The sequence below is a fragment of the Ostrea edulis genome, chromosome 4 (genome assembly GCF_947568905.1).
Source record: "Ostrea edulis chromosome 4, xbOstEdul1.1, whole genome shotgun sequence".
NCBI lineage: Eukaryota > Metazoa > Mollusca > Bivalvia > Ostreida > Ostreidae > Ostrea > Ostrea edulis.
Window position 1 is genome coordinate 34,299,685 of NC_079167.1, and position 21,098 is coordinate 34,320,782.

At 36.9% G+C, this 21,098-nt stretch overlaps 2 protein-coding genes across 2 annotated transcripts in view; one reads left to right on the top strand and one right to left on the bottom strand.

Annotated features, from left to right (window-relative positions):
* The first annotated feature begins 5,209 nt into the window (after positions 1-5,209).
* Positions 5,210-8,097, top strand: LOC125668647 (uncharacterized). Its single transcript, XM_048902965.2, has 2 exons — positions 5,210-6,452; positions 7,649-8,097. Exons 1-2 carry the CDS (start codon positions 5,499-5,501, stop codon positions 8,063-8,065), a joined length of 1,371 nt encoding a protein of 456 aa, XP_048758922.2. The 5' UTR covers positions 5,210-5,498; the 3' UTR covers positions 8,066-8,097.
* Positions 8,098-9,971: 1,874 nt separating this feature from the next.
* Positions 9,972-21,098, bottom strand: part of LOC125668646 (succinyl-CoA:3-ketoacid coenzyme A transferase 1, mitochondrial-like) — a 28,377-nt gene continuing 17,250 nt past the window's right edge. The window contains exons 6-15 of the mRNA XM_048902964.2: positions 17,115-17,221; positions 16,246-16,414; positions 15,713-15,827; positions 15,252-15,346; positions 15,005-15,126; positions 14,848-14,923; positions 14,271-14,360; positions 14,107-14,187; positions 13,017-13,118; positions 9,972-11,275 (exon numbers count right to left, since the gene is read on the bottom strand). Of these exons, the coding sequence (XP_048758921.2) occupies positions 11,234-11,275; positions 13,017-13,118; positions 14,107-14,187; positions 14,271-14,360; positions 14,848-14,923; positions 15,005-15,126; positions 15,252-15,346; positions 15,713-15,827; positions 16,246-16,414; positions 17,115-17,221 (999 nt within the window). The 3' untranslated portion in view covers positions 9,972-11,233. The remainder of the gene's footprint in view (positions 11,276-13,016; positions 13,119-14,106; positions 14,188-14,270; positions 14,361-14,847; positions 14,924-15,004; positions 15,127-15,251; positions 15,347-15,712; positions 15,828-16,245; positions 16,415-17,114; positions 17,222-21,098) is intronic.

Here is a 21,098-nt window from a genome sequence, read left to right on the forward strand (position 1 = left end):
TTAGGGAGAGGGCTACAACTCCTTAGAATCTCCGTAATGGTGCAAATGCGGGAGTGATTCACTCCCGCAACATTTGCGCTCATTCTAAACATTTCCTGACTTTCTTTACGTAAATGATATTCTATGTTTCTTAGTCAATATATAAATTTACAACCTGCAACTTAAGATTTGTGAGGCTCTATTCTACCGTTTTCAACAATTTCGATAAATTCCAATTTCTCGATTCATATTTGTGCGCCATGTTTGATGTACTGAGTTTCAACTTCCGATTGTCAAGTCATTTGCATATGCCATATAAGGTAGTATTTACATCAATGGACAAGTATGGAGGCGAAAGCTATTTCGTCGGTATTGAAAATGTTTGAATTTAATATCAAGTTAAAAACCGAACAGCAAAGTGTAAATTCTTTCTGCAACAATATGATTTTCCTTTCTTTGTCGAAGTGGCTTGAGTAACAACATTTTCGCGCTGATTGTCAATTTAGGTTTTTCATTAGATCCACCTACGAAATCTCGCGATAACAAGCATGGCGGAGCAGACGAAGAATTTTGCATCATGTACATTATATTTAATGAAAAACACCTTTATTAGACATGCCCGAGCACAAAGTTGGTACTCCTTTTGGTGTAAACAACATTTGGGACTAATACACAGAGTTTATTATCGGTTATTCATAAAATTATTTTGCACCATTACGGAGATTCTATGGAATTGTAGCCCTATCCCGAAAACGTCAGAATAAAAAAAAAATTGGATAGGGCTACATTATTGCAGCTAGCCGAGAGAGTACTCAGTAACGACAGTCTAGACACACGCCGAGAAAGTACTCAGTAACGGCGGAGTCTAGGGGAGACGAAGTAGTATCGGCAGGGGGTCTGAGAATTGCCAGGGTGGGATAATGGGCGAGATGAATTTGATACCGCCCTCCCAAAGTTCGGAGAAAGCAGATTCACAGACATTCATGGTAATCATGAAGATGGTTTTAGATTTACTAAGATTCTCCAGTCTCTTAAAATATGTAATGATTATCTTCTAACATCCGAGTAATATTCACATTATCAAACAGATGGGCGGTCTTCTGTCACGAGTGCGCGGAGCGCATGAGTGAGAGAAGGACCGCCCATCTCTTTGATAATGTGAACTTTACGAGGATGCTAGAAGATAACCGACTTGTCACATATTTTAAAAGCTTCTCATTTTACATTTATTGAACCATACATTCAATACAATGGTAGATTGTCATAGATGCATGTGTATATAAAATTTAATACGCTTTACCCGTAAAACAGCAAAACTGACTTAACGAAAATTGATTATCCCTGTCAGTATCAATCACATATTGGTGGCTTCATAAATAATTTTCCAGGAATTTAATTCTACATGTATTTTGTACAAATGTTTTAAGAAAACATATATAACACAAATATTAAAGTAGGGAAAGGATTAAAGACTTGCATTAGGAAACTCTTTATAAAATGAGAGAGAGAGAGAGAGAGATTTAACAAATACTGACTAAAAAAAAAAAAACACGGTCACAGGTATGTGTATATCTGTTACAAAATAATTCTTGTCTGCTTCAACGCCCACCACCAATCGGCGCACGCTTTACCCGTAAAACAGCAGTACTAACTTAACAAAAACTGATTATTCCTGGCAGTATCTATCACATATTTGTGGCTGTATAACACAAATATTAAAGTGGGAAAAGGATTAAAGACTTGCATTGGCAAACTCTTTATAAAATGAGAGAGAGAGAGAGAGAGAGAGAGAGAACTATTTAACATTACTGACTGCAAAAACGGTCACAGGTATGTGTATATATGTATTTGTTACATAACACTTCTCGTCTGTTTCAACGCCCCAGACATCGATCGGCACACGCTTCTATGGAGCGCCAAATTAACATAAACTCAAATAATTGAAGATATCTTCAATTATTTGAAGATATCATCAATTCATTTGATGCGCGCAACAATTGAATTAAAGATCTCTTCAAATAATTAATGATATCTTCAATTCTGAATTATTGCGCGCATTAATTGAATTGATGAGAGCATTAATTCTTCAGCTGATTTGATGCGCGCTTTAATTGAATTAACGATCTCTTCAAATGAATTAATGATATCAACAATTCAATTGAAGAGAGCAATAATTGATATAATGCGCGCATTAAATCAATTGATGAGAGCAATAATTGAATTGATGCGCGCATTAATTCATTTGATGAGAGCAATAATTGATTTAATGCGCGCATTAATTCAATTATTGCTCTCTTTAATTGAATTAATGATATCTTTAATTCATTTGAAGAGAGCAATAATTCTTTAGAGAGAGCAACTATATAATTAAAGATATCTTCAATTCAACATATCCACAATTAAATTAATGGTATCTTTAATTGAATTGTTGCTCTCTTTAAAAGAATTGATGCGCACATTAATTCCTTATACAAAGGCATCGTAAATGATTTAAAGATATCTTCAATTGAATTAAAGAGATAATCAAATTATTTATACCGAGCTGTAAATTAATTATTGCGAGCAATATTTCTACTAAATTGATGCTCTCATCAAATGAATTGAAGAGAGCAATAATTGAATTAATGCGCGCATCAAATCTATTATTGCTCTCATTAATTGAATTAATGCGCGCATCTATTGAATTGAAGAGAGCAATAATTGAATTAATGCGCGCATTAAATAAATTATTGCTCTCATTAATTCAATTGATGCGCGCATTAACTCAATTGATGAGAGCAATAATTGAATTGAAGCGCGCATTAATTCATTTGATGAGAGCAATACTTGATTTAATGCGCTCATTAATTCAATTAAAGAGAGCAATAATTGAATTGATGATATTTTCAAATAATTGAAGATATCTTCAATTATTTGAGTTTATGTTAATTTGGCGCTCCATACGCTTCGCCCGCGAAACAGCAAAAGTAACTTCACGAAAACTGAATTATCCCTGTCTTGTTTCTATTGTGTAATTCTGATGTTAGCACCGCCCATGCGATAACAAGGTGGGAGGAGCTCGTTTTATCACATATGCGATAACAAAACCCTATTGGTGATAACCAGATACAATACCTGAACAACAAAAGAAAATCACTGTAAATATGTGACAAGTACTGTTACTGTTTTCATATACCACGCTCTTCCAAAAATTATTCACTAATGATAACTATACTGTGGGAACAAAATCCATGCTGAAGCATGTAATATCATGCACTGTATGTAGATTATGCTCTCTCTCTCTCTCTCTCTCTCTCTCTCTCTCTCTCTCTCTCTCTCTCCAGTCTACATATACGCTGCTGGTGTCGATGTCTATTTTAAATATTTGCTTGAGAGATCCGGACGGAGTCCATTATGAAGTCGGTCTGAGACAACTGACTAAATTGATATATATATTCAGACCCCCTAGCTATGGAGATGGGTTCCACCTTGTCTTTCACTGAAACATCGATCCGTTTACACGAGCCGAGGCGAATTAAATGTACCACATCGTTAGATTAACAATTAGTAAGCTATAAAAGACTGTTAAATATTGTATGGAAGACTAACTCTATGTCCTGTCTTTCAAAATCAATTTTTTCTGTTTAGTTAAAATCGCAAATGGAAATTAAGTAGCATGTCGATCGATCTTGCATTTCCTTAGAAGTTAAAGTACGTTTTTAAATTAATGTTGAATTATGGGATCTAATTAAGAAACAGGAAAGTTCGTAAGATTTAGAACTCTTTACAAGACGCCCATCTATCTCTATCTCTCTCTCTCTCACACACACACACACACACATCTGCCGATTGTTCGTAATCGCCCTGAGGTGAGAAGCTACACAAGGTCTATCAATCACCTGTTGTTCTCTGCCCTCCCAATACAAATACCTAGACAACTAGGTATGATCTACATCACTTATGCCAATGAAACTCATGGAGGTGATTAAATTTTCATAAACCTTTACAAGTCAATACACGTAAAGACTCGCCGTCACTAAAGGGGGGGAGGGGAAAAACTCTTCTTCAGAACCCCTAGTCCCCATACAGTGCGAACAGAGGTAATAGAACTCTGCCATGATACATTTGTATATAAAGTGACCAATAAATTTAAAAACCCGGTGTCAAATTGCATTCTTCTCTCGGAGTCGACGTCAGTACAATGTTATCTGGGTGTGAACGTCTTCCCTCTCAAAAGGAATCCTATCCTAATAAACATAGATCTATTATTAAATTTAGACAAATCTCCTCATAAACCAGGAGTCAGTGTGAGAGAGAAAACCTAAGTACCAGGCAGTTCGACCAGGAAGACCCGGCATCAGGGATGGGAGACGATGTTACCCACGGTTGGCTGTGTATTGCGTGACCTGCCGCTGTTACTTGGGTGTGTATTACGTGGACTGCCGGAGGCACCACTACCCCTGAGGTTACCTGTGTGTTACGAATACTGACGGACAGGTGTGTACTAACTGCGGGAACTCTCCATTGATAATTCAGTAGATGACAGAACTTCTTATCGCTGTCTATCAATAGGAAACAATCTTGTTACGTGACTTTTATTGCTCTACTAAAGAAGAGAGAAGAGTCTCAAGTTAATGCACCAGTGGATTTACAGGTAAACACACGTACGGGTGGGGACGCTGGACACCGCGAGACTACCATCTCAGAATATGTCGAACTCCTGGCCGGACCTACTGTACAGACTGACCAGAAACGGTAAAGTGGAAAAGGCGGCGATAGTGGATCAACACAGTCACGTGATCGTGTCCAGTCGCGGATTTAACCTAACCAAGGAAGACCTAAACAGCATCCGGAGCACGTTCTATGGTCGTCATAGCACCCTTATGAAAGTCAAAGTTCAAGGAGAATTGTTCATGTGTTTCCGGCACGGAACTCTGACCAACACAGTTGTAGGCATGGCTGAAGAAGACATAATGGTCATTCACAGGGTCGCAGGACTGACCATCGTAGGATTGGGTCACGCGGCAACTCCAGGCTCCTGCTTGTTTGAAATAACTAAATTTTCCGGTGAAATTCAAGAAAAACGGAAAAACTCGCGGTTAAAATAAGATCTAATTGTATGACTTGCACGTGTTTATCTTGCCCATTTAACTTTCAAGTCTCATTTTCAGCATGTGTATAGTTATTTTAATACCATTACCAGGAAATGGAAATAAATCTACATACGAGTGCCAGGCAGAAATCCTTGCGGGGTAAAATCAATATTTCTTTTTTTCGAGTGTTTCCCTAACATGACAATTTACCTTAAAGATAAATCTGAGTGTATAGTTCTACGAGTTTAAACACCATTCCGCGGTCACCAGGTTTGGTAGTTGACAATATTTTTATATACATGCACTGTAACTTCACGACGTCATTTTGTCACGGGTCATGCACATCTTGATTTGTGTACAGAGGGATACTGTTCATGTGTTATCAGTTACACATTTCATCGAGGGAGAGTTAATTGGAATGGCGATAAAGATATTGAAATAATTACCATGGACATCAGTTATAAAAGGAAAACGTGTCATGAAGATTATGAAATACTAGAGGACATTTCTTACGAGACGCCGGATAAAACGTCTCATAAGTCTGTCTTCGACCTGTACCTTCCGAGGCATGGGGCGGATCTAAGAAACCCTTCGCCGTCTCCGGTCGCGGTGTTTGTTCACGGTGGAGGGTGGCGCCGCGGTGATAAGGACACATGGAAGCATTTTGTGTTTGAAGACGTGAACTTATTGGTGGCGTTCGTGTACTGGTACTTTGGTCTGTACGGGAATGTGGGGAGGGAGTTCGCTCGGAGGGGAGTCCCGTGTGCTGTAATATCCTACCCCCTCACAAAACTGAAAATCCCGTGGCTGTTCTTAGAACTAGCGACGTCACACGTGGGGACTGTGATATTCCTGGGTGTGTTACTCTGTTTGGTGATTGGTGCAGTGGCTGTGATTGATTTTCTGACACCTGTAAGTCTTGTGTACTCACCGATATCACACGAACATCGTGATCTCAGACGCTTTCCTGTGTCAGGACTAATTCTTGGTCACCTCGTCCTGGTCAACCTGGTCACTCTAGTGGTAATCTCGGTCCAGCGATCTAAACACAGATTACATTCCTTGCTGATTGGAGGCTTCTGGGTGGTCATTCTCGGTCTCCTTTATGCAGCAGTACGATTCGAACACAGCCTTTTGACTGCCTGGTTGTCCACTTTTGTTTTAGTTCAGGGAACTTTGCTGTATTTGAACTTAAATTCAAAGGACCACACACACGAAGATCAAATCACAGCGTTATCAAAATGTATCAAGAAAGTTTATGAATTGGGGAGGGACACAGCTTACTACGACTATACCTCCATTTACTTGATTGGACATTCTGCGGGGGGCCATCTTTGTTCGCTTCTCGCTCTTCGTCAAGACTCCCTGGAAGATGTGGGTGTAGAGTCCTCCAATATAAAGGTGCTTATTTGCTCCATTGTATTTATAGTTTGTGTGTGTTAGTAATCTGTTCCAATATCAAAACTATACCTTTACATGTATACTTTAACCGGTACGTGTATTAGGGCATCCACATCAAGAGGTCGCAAGAGTATAAAAGTGACAATTTTGTCCGCACGTCAGCCCGTGGACAATTTAAGGTTTGTGTTGTGGGGTATAAGCGGTAGAAAAATGCGATGATTTGTATAAGCGAATTATACTCCAGGCTTCCGTTATTTTCATATCCACCATAACACAACCATCTACACATTTAGTTTTCTTCCCCCGCAAAATTCATATTCTGTAATTATGTGAATGGTAGTGGAAGAAAGACAAGTGATGATATTTTAAGGTTCAAGGTCAGATGATTCTACCCTATAAAGGAACATTGACAACTGTTAGTCATTGACGGCCTGCATTATGGTATGGCGCAGTGTGCATGTCCATCCGTATGTCTGTCAGCATCTTAATAATGAAAATCCTAATTTACAATTTTTTCGATAAGCAAAACTTGCCGAAAGAGTTGAAAAATAATCAAACCAAGCCTTGGTATACTTTCAGGTAGTGATTGTGTTGAATCAATGTATTTCTATGGAGACATTTAGTGGTAATCAGCATTATTCAGCTGGATTTGTGTATACTATATATAACAGCTAGAGCATTTCCTTTCTGATGGTTATATTGAATATACCCATGTTGATGACCACTAGTATGATCTTCTATAATGGTAATTCGCTTTTGTATTTTATGTATGAACCTTTTGGTGAATACAGATTAATTTTTTCTTTGTATCAATTAGTAAGTTTTACTCCTTATTTTTATCTGAAAAATCCTAAAAATAACCTTTATTTATGAAGAATGTGTTCTAAAAAGGCCCTTATTTTTCACATAAAGTCACTTGAAAGCCTGGGTATTTACAAAGCTAACATCGTCAAACTTGATACAGTACATGTTCCCCATAATTAGAGGAACAAACCAACTGATTTTCAAGGTCATAAATTCAAGGTCAAACTGACAGGACCAAGGTAATTTCAGAGGCATCACAATGGATGTGAATCTTTCCTGGGATTACTACGTTTCTGAATAGATTGGATTAGTTTATTTAGCAGGGTGATCATTATTCTTATAGTACCATCATTTATCGTGCCCGTCTTCATGTACACTACGTTTCGTTTCAGGGTGTGGTAGCTATATCCGCAGTCCTACACGTGGAGAAGCTAAACATTCGTACTGTCCGCCCACTGTACCTTCACCCGACATTCGGCAAGGACCCCGATATTTGGTCATCCGCCTGCCCAATGAGTCACCTCCAAAACAAAATGCTGTCATATCTCCCAAACTTTTTGGTGATCACTGCCGAGAAGGACTGGCACCTCCAACAGGAGGCGACCATGTTTGCCAAGGAGCTGGAGAGCTGGGATGTCCATCAACAGAAAGTGGTGTTTCCCCAGACCTCGCACCTGTCCATCATCTGTTACTTTGACCGTCACTGTAAAGTCCTAAAGACGAGTGTCGCGAACCTCTGTGTTCAATTCATAAAACACACCAACAGTTTAACGTGTGACACAGACGTGAAAAATGCGATACGATACTGAATAATAAATGTGATAATATCACCCTCACTGTCTCTAGCCATTTGTTTACATCAGAATGGTAGTGGTGGAATATTTATCTATAGTGTCAGTGCCTTGTATTGGTTGTATATTATTTAATAGAATTTTTCACTCATATGGAGATGTCACCATTGCCGATGAAGGGCTTCAAAATTTAGGCCTATGCTTGGCGCTTGCGGCCTTTGAGCATGGAGGGAGGGATCTTTATCGTGCCACACCTGCTGTTACACGAGGCCTCGGTTTTTACGGTCTCATCCGAAGGACCGGGGTCACCCCCTTACGATAAGCAAGGGGTACTGAGAGCCTGGATTGGACAACACAGTTCACCTCAATGTATAAGTCAATTCATATTTTAATAATTTGAAGAAAAAACGGGGGGTATGAACTACAACGCTCCGGCGTGAGGCAGCGCAGTTCATACCATCATATATTTTCAAAGTTCTAGTTATTTTATGTATTCATCTTCTACTTTCAATTCTGTCGGAATTCCCATTCGTTAAAGTAAACGTACTATATTCATCAAGATTCATACGCACATTGTTCACATCTACACCGCAAGTACCTGTCGTGTTCATCCGTCTTGTCTGAGCTCATATCTCCTAAACCTTTCATCAGAAATCTATATAATTGATTTCAAGAACTAATGGAACAATGTCATATTGGAGAGGTCAGGATCACTGGTTATTTAATATAAAATTTCCCATCCCCAAACCTTTCATAAGAAATTTATCACAAATATTCCTAAGGGCAGAGACTTTAGAACCAAGGTCATTTTGGAAAGGTCACTCAGAACATACACATTATACAAGGTAAGGGTTCCTTCTTTCAACAGTTTTTGATCATATATAATACAAATAATTTATGACCACCGCGGTGGTCTAGAGGTTGGAGAGTTCGCCCCGCATACGGAAGGCCGGGCTTTGAATCCCGGCCGCGACGGACCTAAGTCGATAAAACAGGTAGTGACCATTCCATCGCCAAACGCTCGGCATCAGGTGTGAATGTCACGAGGCCTCAGATATGACCTTAAAAACAGATGTCCCGTATCACACTAGGTGTGGCATGCTAAAGAACTCTCACTGCTAAGCAAAGGCCTAAATTTGAAGCCCTTCAACGGTCTTGGTGACGTCTCCATATGATCGAGTGAAAAATTCTCTCCAGAAACGTTAAACAAGATGCAATCAATCACAAATAAGTTACAGGCAAATGGCTTTCAAACAAAGGTCATCCATGGTAATTTTAGAAAAGTCAAGGTCACTCAGGACATATACCTTACATGTATATCAAGAAAAAGTTCCTTAATTCAACAGTTTTTGAACATGCATTGATCATGAAATAAGAAACGGGCAAATGGCTTTCAGACAAGTCACTCAAAATCATCTTGTAAAGGTCAAGGTCACTCAGAACATATACCTTATATTTATATGAGAAAACCTTCATTTCAACAATATTTTCAGTTATTAATCTTGGACAAAGGTCACTTTGGAAAAGTCAAGGTCACTCAGAACATATATACATGTACCTTATATCTATGAGGAAAAAGTTCCTTATTTTATCAGCTTTTGAATAGGTATTGATCATATGACAGACAATGTTATAAGCTATAACTATTAGACAAAGGTTACTCCAGATCATTTAGGTCAATGTCACTCAACATATACCTTATAAATGAAAAAAAATTAATTTCAACAGTTATTGATCATTGTGCGAGTCATTTGTCATATGACGTAGTTCATTGGTAAGATGCAGTTCAAGGAGCATCCATCAGTTTCAGAGTTTTACAGATATTCTTGTTTTTTAATCAAATTATCTTTGCAGCCCAGTTGTATTTATTGTATAAACCTTCCAATCTGCAACAAATTCACAGAGGCACAAAATATTGTCCATAGAAAGAAATATCACATTTTTATTCTGAAACAAAACAATCACTACAAGATAATCACTGGTACACTTTAGGCAGGATAGAATATAAATGTAATGAATTCAAACTGAAGAGATTGAATTTTCATTCAAATACATGTACCGTCTGCATACTTATTTTAGCTGAGCACTAATTTATGGTTGCACTGAAATATGAAAACCTCTTATTTATTCATCATGAAATGGAGAACAAGTGGTAAATCATGATTACAAGATTGCATCAGATCTAAAAATACCCTAAATTAAGTAAACATACAGGACATGTATTATATAATGCCCACACCTAATACCAAACTCCAATGAATCAAAGTGCCACTACTACATAGAAATTTGCATCATGATTTTGTCACTATGGCAATGAATAAAGGACAAGGGGACTTTACTTGCTATTGTGTACTTTTATTGGTCAAAAAGTTATTGATAATTTTTTCCTATATTGAGTAACAATTTCATGCATATTTTATTAGCTATTTGGTGTTCAATATGGGTAAAATCTATTTTTAGTAACATCTCTCTGTAGAGATGCATCAGATGAAAAAAAATAATATCACATATAAAGTTTGTATATATAGGGGTAAAGTATATGCAAGTATCAGCTCAATCTCCGACGGTCGATGTGCCAGTCTTTGCATGATTCTTAACATGGAACAGCACTTAATACCATTGTATATGAACAACATAATTGAAATCAAACTATGAAATGCTATAAATTCGATTTTCATCATCTTTGCACCGTTTTGACTGTACATGCTTCTAGAACATATTATCTTATATCTACTTTGGAAAGACTTTGTAAATTTTTTCTTGAAAGAAAACTTATGATAATCAAAATGTTAAATACATGAAGTTTAAATTGCATCAATATTTTCAAAACAAGAGAGAAAAGTCTCAAAACTTTGTAAAATATTTCAATGCTGGTGCTTCTCCAATAAATCCATGTAGTTCCCAGAGCTGGGCACTAATGTAGTTTTGGGACATCATCAAGTTTTTCTCCACACTTGTGAAATCATGCTTGATATTTGTCACAGAGTTGTTCTATGAAATACATATCTCAGATCATAAGGAGTTGAGTTTCTTTTGTTTCAAACTTATACCAGGATAATTATATATAAATCACTGGTAGTTCTGAAAAGCCACACCATTAGTCTGAATACATGATCAACATGGCAATCTGATTACCCATTAGTTAACACACAATGACAAAATGAGCAGTAAGTTGTCCCCCTTTGTCTATGTAAGAATCTGTCCCATCACTTTTACTTCTGGAGCAACCTGAAACAAAACCAAAGAATGCATTAAACTTGTACAGATAAGATATTTTCGATTTTGAAAATACATGGGGGTATGAACTGTGACGCTTCACGTTGGCACACTTCATGAAGAGTGCAAATTATTTACGAAAAGTATGCCGGCGTGAAGCGTTGCAGTTCATACCCTCACGTATTTTCAAAAATAATTTTTTTTATATGTATTATATTCATGAAGATTTATATGTACAATGTTCACAACTGCAGTGCATTTTGAAAATACATGGAAGTATGAACTGTGATTCTTCAAACCTGCATACTTCTGTATGCAAACACAAATCATTTACTTAGTGTGTGATTATAGTGTACTGAAGTTTAAAAGTTCTCTCACTTTCTTCAACATTGCTAAAATGTTTACAGATAAATCGCATGCATGTATATTCTATCATCAAAATAGTTATCTTAATGAACATTTTGTGCTACTATTTCAATGTAGCGTTAACAAATTTTCATCCACAAAGAATTAGACCACAGAGCATCCACTTTCAACTCAGTCTGTATGGATAAACATCCACAGGATATACTAATGGTACAATGTAATCTTACATGAAAGTCACCATATTTTCATTCAAGACAGTGATTATGTAGTTTTGCTGTCTCCCTGTGATTTTATTCCCACAAATAAATGTAAAAATCAAATAGAAATGGACAGCAGATTAAGCCCAACTTCTCCCTCTTCAAAATTCCGATCATCATGGACAAAGCACACACCCCTCTCCCAAATTCCTATCATCATGGATAAAACATATACACCCCTCGCCCAAATTCCTATCATCACGGATAAAGCATACACCCCTCTCCCAAATTCCTATTATCACGAATAAAGCATACAACCCTCTCCCAAATTCCTATCATCACGGATAAGCATACACCCCTCTCACAAATTCCTATCATCACGGATAAAGCATACACCCCTCTCCCAAATTCCTATCATCATGGATAAAGCACACATACTGATGTGTACAAAAAAAAAATCAAGCAAATTCATTCAATTGTGATCCTCTCCTTTGCGTGTGTGGTGTACGTGACAGACCGATGAAACAGGGAAATGTAATGTTCCTGAGCTAAAGAAGAGGAGGGTGTGTGTGTAAAAAACAGCATGTCTACAGTACTCACAATCTTAAAGCAATTACTTAACAGTGTCAGGATTAAATCATATCAACAATTGATTTAAAAAATCAATTAGATGATACTGAAGTAGATATGTTTGCAAGTTTACAGTTTCTGTCCCTGAGGAGATTTAGGGGCGAGATCAAAAGATTGATGTCGGATAAAAATCTAAATTCAAATAGTTATGGGGAGGGGGGATAAAATCTCCCACAAGTTTCTGTCATCCAACATCGATTTTAGTGGAAAAAGACAAGCGACTGTTAAAAACCACATAATGATATTACATTTGAATGAATATTTAACAGTTTCAATGTACTCTTTCATTTGTTAATAAACAGTACAAAAGATACACAGAGTGTTATTTATAATCGTATGTCTTTACTTGTTAATCGATTAGGTTCAACATTCATCATGTTTAGTTATAAGGGGGAGGGGGGTCTTGGTAAAAACTATGTGAATTTAGTTTTTTGTCAGACATTAAACTTTTGATCTCTCCCCTTAATGTTCCAATCTTTTGCAAAAAGGCCGAGTGTGCAATTAATGTACTTTGATTGGTTAAGTTATAAATTCTGCTGATGTAAAACCAGCTGCCTTACCACAAATTCACAGCTGGTGGTGCCTACAATGCTGGCCACATCTTCATTTTCTGCCACCTCTGTGAGAATTAGACCTTTCTCTTTGTCTACCTCAAACACGCACTACAAGAGATACGTAATCAAACAAAATGTCACATATACACCGAAATGAGAAGAAAATGGAATGACAACTTCTAATAAACATATCAAAATAAAAATGATTGATTAGAGAATGATTTTTCCAGTTTGTAGAGTTTCCACATCAGCATCATTTTTCATGTCAGTATATTTCATGACTTGTCTGTGTGAAAATCTCCCAGCTATAGTCCTCGAAAATTTCCAAAAGTATTGAAAAATAATTCATTTACATTATGATTGTTTTATTTCCATGATACTCAACATAACTGAATAGAAAAATCTCATGAGTTTATCTTTAAAAAAGCACATTATTGTAATTCGTTTACATTAATCATCTTCATGACAATTTCAAATCCTGAACCAATGTTTGTAACATTATGTTTGTCATTGTGATATCACATTTAACATTGGGATATTGATGACACTGTGATACCAGATCATGATATCACATTTGTCATTGTGACATCATGTTTGACATATCATTGTGACATCATGCTTGACATTATATCACATTTGTCATTGTGACATCATGTTTGACAATATATCACATTTGTCATTGTGACATCATGTTTGACAATATATCACATTTGTCATTGTGACATCATGTTTGACATTATATCATATTTGACATTGTGACATCGTGTTTGACAATTTATCACATTTGTCATTGTGACATTTGACATTCTGATATCTTATTTGACATCAAGACATCACAATTTTTTGTTGTGACATCATGTTTGATTTTGTGACATCTTCAACATTGTGGCAACATGTCTTACATTACGCGATATCACATTTGCCAAGGTGACATCATACACAGGATTGATTTGTAATGAATCTTCTGAGAAAAACATCACAAGTATGAATATCATAAACCGTTCTTCAAACACATGCTGCACATTGCTAGCCAAGTGTATGATTCTCGATCCCGGTGCTATGTCAAACTTAGGATGTTTTTCAACAAAAGGCCTACCTTATCCGTGATAATCATGTCCACACAGTTTTTGCCAGTCAGTGGAAGGTTACAACTGTCTACAATCTTGCTATTTCCTTTCTGTAAAATTCAGATAGATATAAACAACAACTGCTTTATCCAAATATATGTCACACTACTGTACGTTTATCTGCTGTTCTGACCTTGTCCTGGTGCTCCATGGTTACGATGACCTTGGTTTTATGACTAGACACCAGGTCCATGGCTCCGCCCATTCCTTTCACAAGTCGACCCTGGGACATATCAAGACACAATAATCATGGACTACCACTGACTTTTAAACTTATACAACAAGCATTTATCTTTAAAATAAGTATTTCATCAGGTAAAATAAGAGAAAAATATACTAAAGACTTTTCTTTTGACAAGATCTACTTACCGGAATCATCCGGTTGGCCAGATCTACTTACCGGAATCATCCAGTTGGCCAAATCTACTTACCGGAATCATCCAGTTGGCCAGATCTACTTACCCGAATCATCTGATTGGTCAGATCTATTTACCGGAATCATCCGATTGGTCAGATCTACTTACCGGAATCATCCAGTTGGCCAAATCTACTTATCGGAATCATCCAGTTGGCCAGATCTACTTACCCGAATCATCTGATTGGTCAGATCTATTTACCGGAATCATCCGATTGGTCAGATCTACTTACCGGAATCATCCAGTTGGCCAGATCTACTTACCGGAATCATCCGATTGGCCAGATCTACTTACCGGAATCATCCAGTTGGCCAGATCTCCATAACGAGAAACTTGTAATGCCCCCAGGATGGTCAGGTTGATGTGTCCTCTGTAATGTAATCACAAACTGTACTGTGTTGATCTGAAATTTATACTTATTTTTCATAAACACTGGATCCCAATCTCTTACCCTCTGATCATGGCAAACGATTCATCACTGGAAAAGAATGAACTGCCGCCGATATTGGTGACCGTCTGTTTCCCTGCGTTAATCAGATCTGCATCCACTTCACTGGCTAATGGGTATGGTCCCTGGTAATAAGAGGAAAATAAATTTCTGACAGTCTAATCAACATGTTTGTAACATTCACAACTGTATCTTCATTTCAATGTACAACATGTACTACAATGATTTTTTTTCCAGCATAGTTACTAACCAATCCCATGATTCCATTCTCGCTCTGAAGATGGACTGTCATGCCAGGTGGGATGTGGTTACTGGCTAACATCGGCATTCCGATTCCCAGATTGGCTGAAATCACAAGAGACTAACGTCAAGATTACTTACAGATACTTTATATCACACAAGATAACTATTAGATGCTGTAAATCTTGGATAAACTCGGAATCTTGGCATAAAAAGTTTACATAATTTTTCCCATCCATGATTTTCTGGACAAAATCGCAAAACATTGTGATAAGGTTTGAAAACAATACATCTATCTCAGTAGAATTTTCCAATGTAACCTAATCAACATAACAGACTGTCACTCATGAGAAGCCTTGTAGAAATGCCACATACTATTATTGGGTCACATGGAAGGCGGGTCATGAATCTCTTGAAGCATTGCTTTCATCTATCATTATCATAACAGTGTAAAGACATTGAGGTACCTACCATAGATTCCGTCGTGAAACTCCAGAGCAGCTCGCCTGATGATTCTGTTCCGCAGCTCTGCAGCAGCATCATTTCCCTCCAATTCATCTGTGCCTTCTGTCCTTGTTGTTAATCTCTGTAAAGGGAGATAATGCATTCACAAAAATTATAAAATCACAACCACCCCTTGGTAGTCAGGATTTCCTGATGAATGTGAACTATCCCTTTTATTAATCTTAACAGTTTCATTTAAAGGTGACACAATTAGTGCAGTTTACTGGTCTTCCTTGAGGCTCTCTATTATCTTATATGAGGATTTATATCCCACACTTCTATCCCCTGTGAAGGGTTTTATCCTCTACTTCTATCCCCTGTAAGGAGTTTTAACCCCTACTTCTATCCCCTGTGAAGGGTTTTATCCTCTACTTCTATCCCCTGTGAGGAGTTTTACCCCCCACTTCTATCCCCTGTGAGGAGTTTTATCCCCTATTTCTGTCCCCTGTGAGGAGTTTTATCCTCTACCTCTATCCCCTGTGAGGAGTTTTATCCCCTACCTCTATCCTCTTTTCATAGCTTGGCCCCTTGATGACCCTCTGCACGTATACATGTGGTACATGGATGTCCTCAGGGGGAATGGCTCCTACATCAACAATTTCTTCAACCTCTGCAATTGTGATCCGGCCTGCCTTACACATTGGAGGGTTAAAGTTACGAGCCGTCTTCCTACAACGACAGGAAAAGAACTCAAAATTTCCTTAAGAGAAAGTCTTTCTACATTGTACATGTATTTCAATATAAAGCCATTTTCTTACTTTTGACTTTACTTACCTCAAAGGTAGATCATTTGAAATATTCAACCTATACAAAAGGTTATGGTGGTCTATGTTTTACTATCAGTTTCTCTTGTTCTATTAACATCCAGTTTGTCAGCTTTGTATACATTGACCTACCTACCTTAAGGTGAGTTTCCCCAAGTCTAATATCTTTGTACACCTTGATCTATTCACCTGAAGGTAAGGTTCCCCTATTTCTTAACTATGTACACCTTCACCCATTTACCTAAAGGGGAGGTTACCCAGTTTGTAAACTTTGTACACCTTCACCTATTTACTTGATGGTAAAATTGTCCAGTTTGTCTGTTTTATACACCTTGACCTATCTATCTAAAAGTGAGATTGCTTAGTTTGTCAGCTTTGTGTGCCTTGACCTATTTACCTGAAGGTGAGATTGCCCAGTTTGTCAGCTTTGTGTGCCTTGACCTATTTACCTGAAGGTGAGATTGCCCAGTTTGTCAGCTTTGTGTGCCTTGACCTATTTACCTGAAGGTGAGATTGCCCAGTTTGTCAGCTTTGTGTGCCTTGACCTATTTACCTGAAGGTGAGATTGCCCAGTTTGTCAGCTTAGTACACCTTGACCTATTTACCTGAAGGTGAGATTGCCCAGTTTGTCAGCTTTGTGTGCCTTGATCAGAGCGAAATCCCCTGTAATAGCTTCCTCCATGATGTACTTGAATCCATTGAATTCTCGCACCTTCAACAAAAATATCAGATATAATCAAAACTATCTATTTGTAAAGGAAGCAAACTTCCTTTTATTAAGTGTTTATTTTGTTTAATTGGGATAAAGACAATTATCTTCCAGCGAGTGCTTCCTTATCCAAAGAGTGCTTCCTTATTCCTTCATGTCTCTGAGGGAAACATTTATTCATGTGTCTGGCTAACACAATTTTCATTGAATACAGATCTATATTTTAATTATATTTTCATGTAACATACTTAAATTGAATTGGACAAGAAATGGTTGAAAAAACATGATGCTACCATGTAGGAGTAAAAGTATCTAGCAACAGGAAACATCACATGGCAACAGGCGATATTACGGTACCGAGGTATAAAAAATTATTGTGTGCATCAAATTGATGCAGGTACGAGTCATCTTAGATATTAGAAAAATATCGTTTCAGTGTTTGAAATAAAATCCTGTCTGTAGTGCATTATAAAGACATTTTGAATGAAATCGATTAATTGAAAGAAGCAAACGATAATCAGCAGATATATTATATCAAGGTAGTACTACTTACATGTAACATGTAACTATAGCAGAAAATTAATGTTTTGATCTTGTTAATTTTGAATTAATTTCACCAATTTGAAATGTTCTTGTTACTTGTTTTTGACAGAATCTAGCTAAAAGGAAATTCGGCTGAATTTAGTGCTTTGTTACGTATATCTAATAACTGTATGACATTCAGTATAATAAAACAAATAGTGCATGTAGTTGAAGGCAACATTAACAAGAGGTACTGTGAGCAATGCTCACTAAGAATACCCCCCGCTTACCCCAAAGGGTGTTGTTAATAGGTATAAATTACCTCTTTCCTGAGTGTAAAAATATGGTATGCCTTTGTAGAAGGAAATGGAAGATACAGTCCGAACACAAATCCATGGCATAAACCTATAATTTTGACCTTGAGATCAAAGGTCAAGGTCATAAAGAGGTCATGAATGTGCATGACACATAGTCTCATGGTGATACACCCATGTCTTATGGTATGACTATGTCAAAACCCTATAATCAATTTTGACCTTGAGGTCAAAGTTCAAAGTCATACAGAGGTCATGAAGGTACCCGACACATCGTCTCATGGGTATACACTCATGTGTCAAATATGGTATGCCTATGTCAAAGAACAAAGAAGGCATGGCCCTGACACGAATCCATTGTAAAAACCTTTAATTTTGACCTTGAGGTCAAGGTCATATGGAGGTCATGAAGGTACATGACACATCATCTCATGGTGATACACTCATGTGTCAAATATGGTATGCCTATGTCAAAAAACAAAGAAGTTATGGCCCCGAAACGAATCCATTGTAAAAAAAAAAAAAACCTTTAATTTTGACCTTGAGGTCACGGGTAAAGGTCATATAGAGGTCATGAAGTTACTTGACACATCGTCTCATGGTGATCCACCTGTGTGTCAAATATGGTATGCCTAAGTCAAAGATCAAAGAAGTTATGGCCCGAACACGAATCTGCACAGACAGACAGTGATTCCTATATATACGGTATAAAAATGTCCACCCCTCGAAACCCTACATCTCAGTTGACAATGGTTTCTCATGGTGAAAATTTTCAATGTTACCCTCAACTACACGTACTATCTATATGATGTGATATATCATGATCAATCTAACATATCACTGAAAACTTCATTTTCAAAACCTTTTTTTAAATTAAAAAACTACAACAGAATTGAATTTCTAACATTGACCCACTTTGTGAAATATATGTAGAATCAATATTTTGTTCTCCTATTCCCTTTACGTTTGTGAACAAGAAAATAATACAACAAGTTTACTTTTCATCTAAAATTAAAACACAAGGGAAAAGTTGTACAATTACGTCAAAATTGGCATCACCATTACTTTTCTATAAATAGCATAAATCAAAAAGCTGTGTATATATTCTTCATCAAAATAAAGTATATTTTGCTTCAAGAAATTGAAAGTCTTTTTAGGGGGAAAATTAAGCCAAAACTGTATATATACAGTCCTTTTAAAGGCGTATTCTCTCTGTTAACAATACTGTATATATATATATATAGTCCTTTTAAAGGTGTATTCTCTCTGATGACAATACTGTGTGTGTGTGTGTGTGTATATATATATATATATATATATATATATATATATATATAGTCATCTTAAAGGTGTATTCTTTCTGGTAACAATAAATCTCACTAGAAACCAGATTCTGACCTTCCCGTGAAATGGACACACATATTCATAAATTTGTGTCAAAAGACAATCAAACTACAGTATTTTCTTTGGCAATGACAGCAGAACTTTTAGGATGTTCACATTGTTAGTACTTGGACTTGATTTGAAACTCACTTGAGATAAATCAGAGCCCTTGTATTGGTTGTGACAGATTCTAACTATTGATCCAGTGTTATGCAGATCATTAAATGAACATATCAGATCGATTTATGAGCACAGAAAGCTGTCGTTCTTTGTCAATATTACATGCAACATCTGCAGCCTCCTGGGAGACGGTACTCTACACAGACCTCGATAACAGTCATTCAATCTGCAGCCTTCTGCTGGGAGACGTAATACGCAGTTCAGGACCCCTGTAAGGCATACTTTAAAACCTGGTCTGGTTCAATTGACCTGGCCTAAAATTTGGCCTTTAAAATATTTTTTGGCCTCAACCACAAGTGATTTTTTTTCCAATTGTAATTGAATTTATTGATTTATTATTGGCAGTTTTTCAAAGTTATACCAGGTAAATGATATGTTTCTAATGATTTGTAAATGTACACTTTAAAATACTCATATTATACTACCACTGATCAGATCGATTTTAGTGAATATCTATTGATTGGTTTATTGATAAAATTACTTTCTTTTCCATTCTTAAATTATGTACTAGTACAAATATGTACCCAAAAAGATATACACTACTGATGAAATGATTGCAATGGTTTATTGATTTTTGCCCCCAGAATTATGATTGATTTCATTGATATATTATTGGTTTTAATTTCCCAAAGTTGTAGGAAATAATTGATAAGTTTCTGTTGTTTTGTAAATGTGCACATTGAAACTACCACAATTGATTTTGTGTTTCCAAAGTGTGCACATTGAAAACAATCTCCATTTACCAATGATCCAATTCATTTATTTGATATTTAACTGAACAAATTTGCACAAGCTTAACGATGAATCACCACTGTAGAGTGTTTTTGTTGCTGGTATATTGTGTCATTGATAAGAGCAGTTATGTATAAGACATACCGGTGACTAGGAACATCTAAACATCATATACTACCAATAAAACAATGTAGTTGAGAACTACAAGTATCGGTTTTGATTGATTTCATTATCACTGTACAGAATATCAGATCATTTTCAACATAATTTTAACACAAGAGTTAGTGATGTACCGATTGTCGCCGACTTTCCATTGTCGGTCGCTATAACTGAAACGATGTGAATAATCGATTGTCATTTTGAAAATCGAAAATCGCCGACGTTGGTATTTTTGTTTTGTTTTGATAATACGAATATTCCTGCCGCGACTTATCTAAAATCAAAAATGGCTGACGAAGCTGAATCATCCGATAAGATTGAATATTGTTTAACGTTTCTCTTGAGAATCTCTCACACACATGGAGACGTCACCACTGACAGTAAAGGCCTGCAAAATTTTGGCTTATGCTCGGCGCTTATAGTCTTTGAACAGGGAGGGATCGTTATCGTGCCACACCTGTTGTGACACGGGGCCTCGGATTTTGTCTCTTACAACAAACAAGGGGTAATCAGGCTCTATTCTAACCCGGATCCCATAAGAACAACAAAAGCCGAGAGATCTATCCCTATCCCGGGAAAATAAAATCGAA

What these genes read in the sequence shown, in the direction of transcription:
- LOC125668647 (XM_048902965.2), top strand. Translation starts at nt 5,499, where the DNA reads ATGGACATCAGTTATAAAAGGAAAACGTGTCATGAAGATTATGAAATA. An exon ending in TAGAGTCCTCCAATATAAAG is followed by an intron (nt 6,453 to 7,648) that starts GTGCTTATTTGC and finishes GTTTCGTTTCAG; the next exon opens with GGTGTGGTAGCTATATCCGC.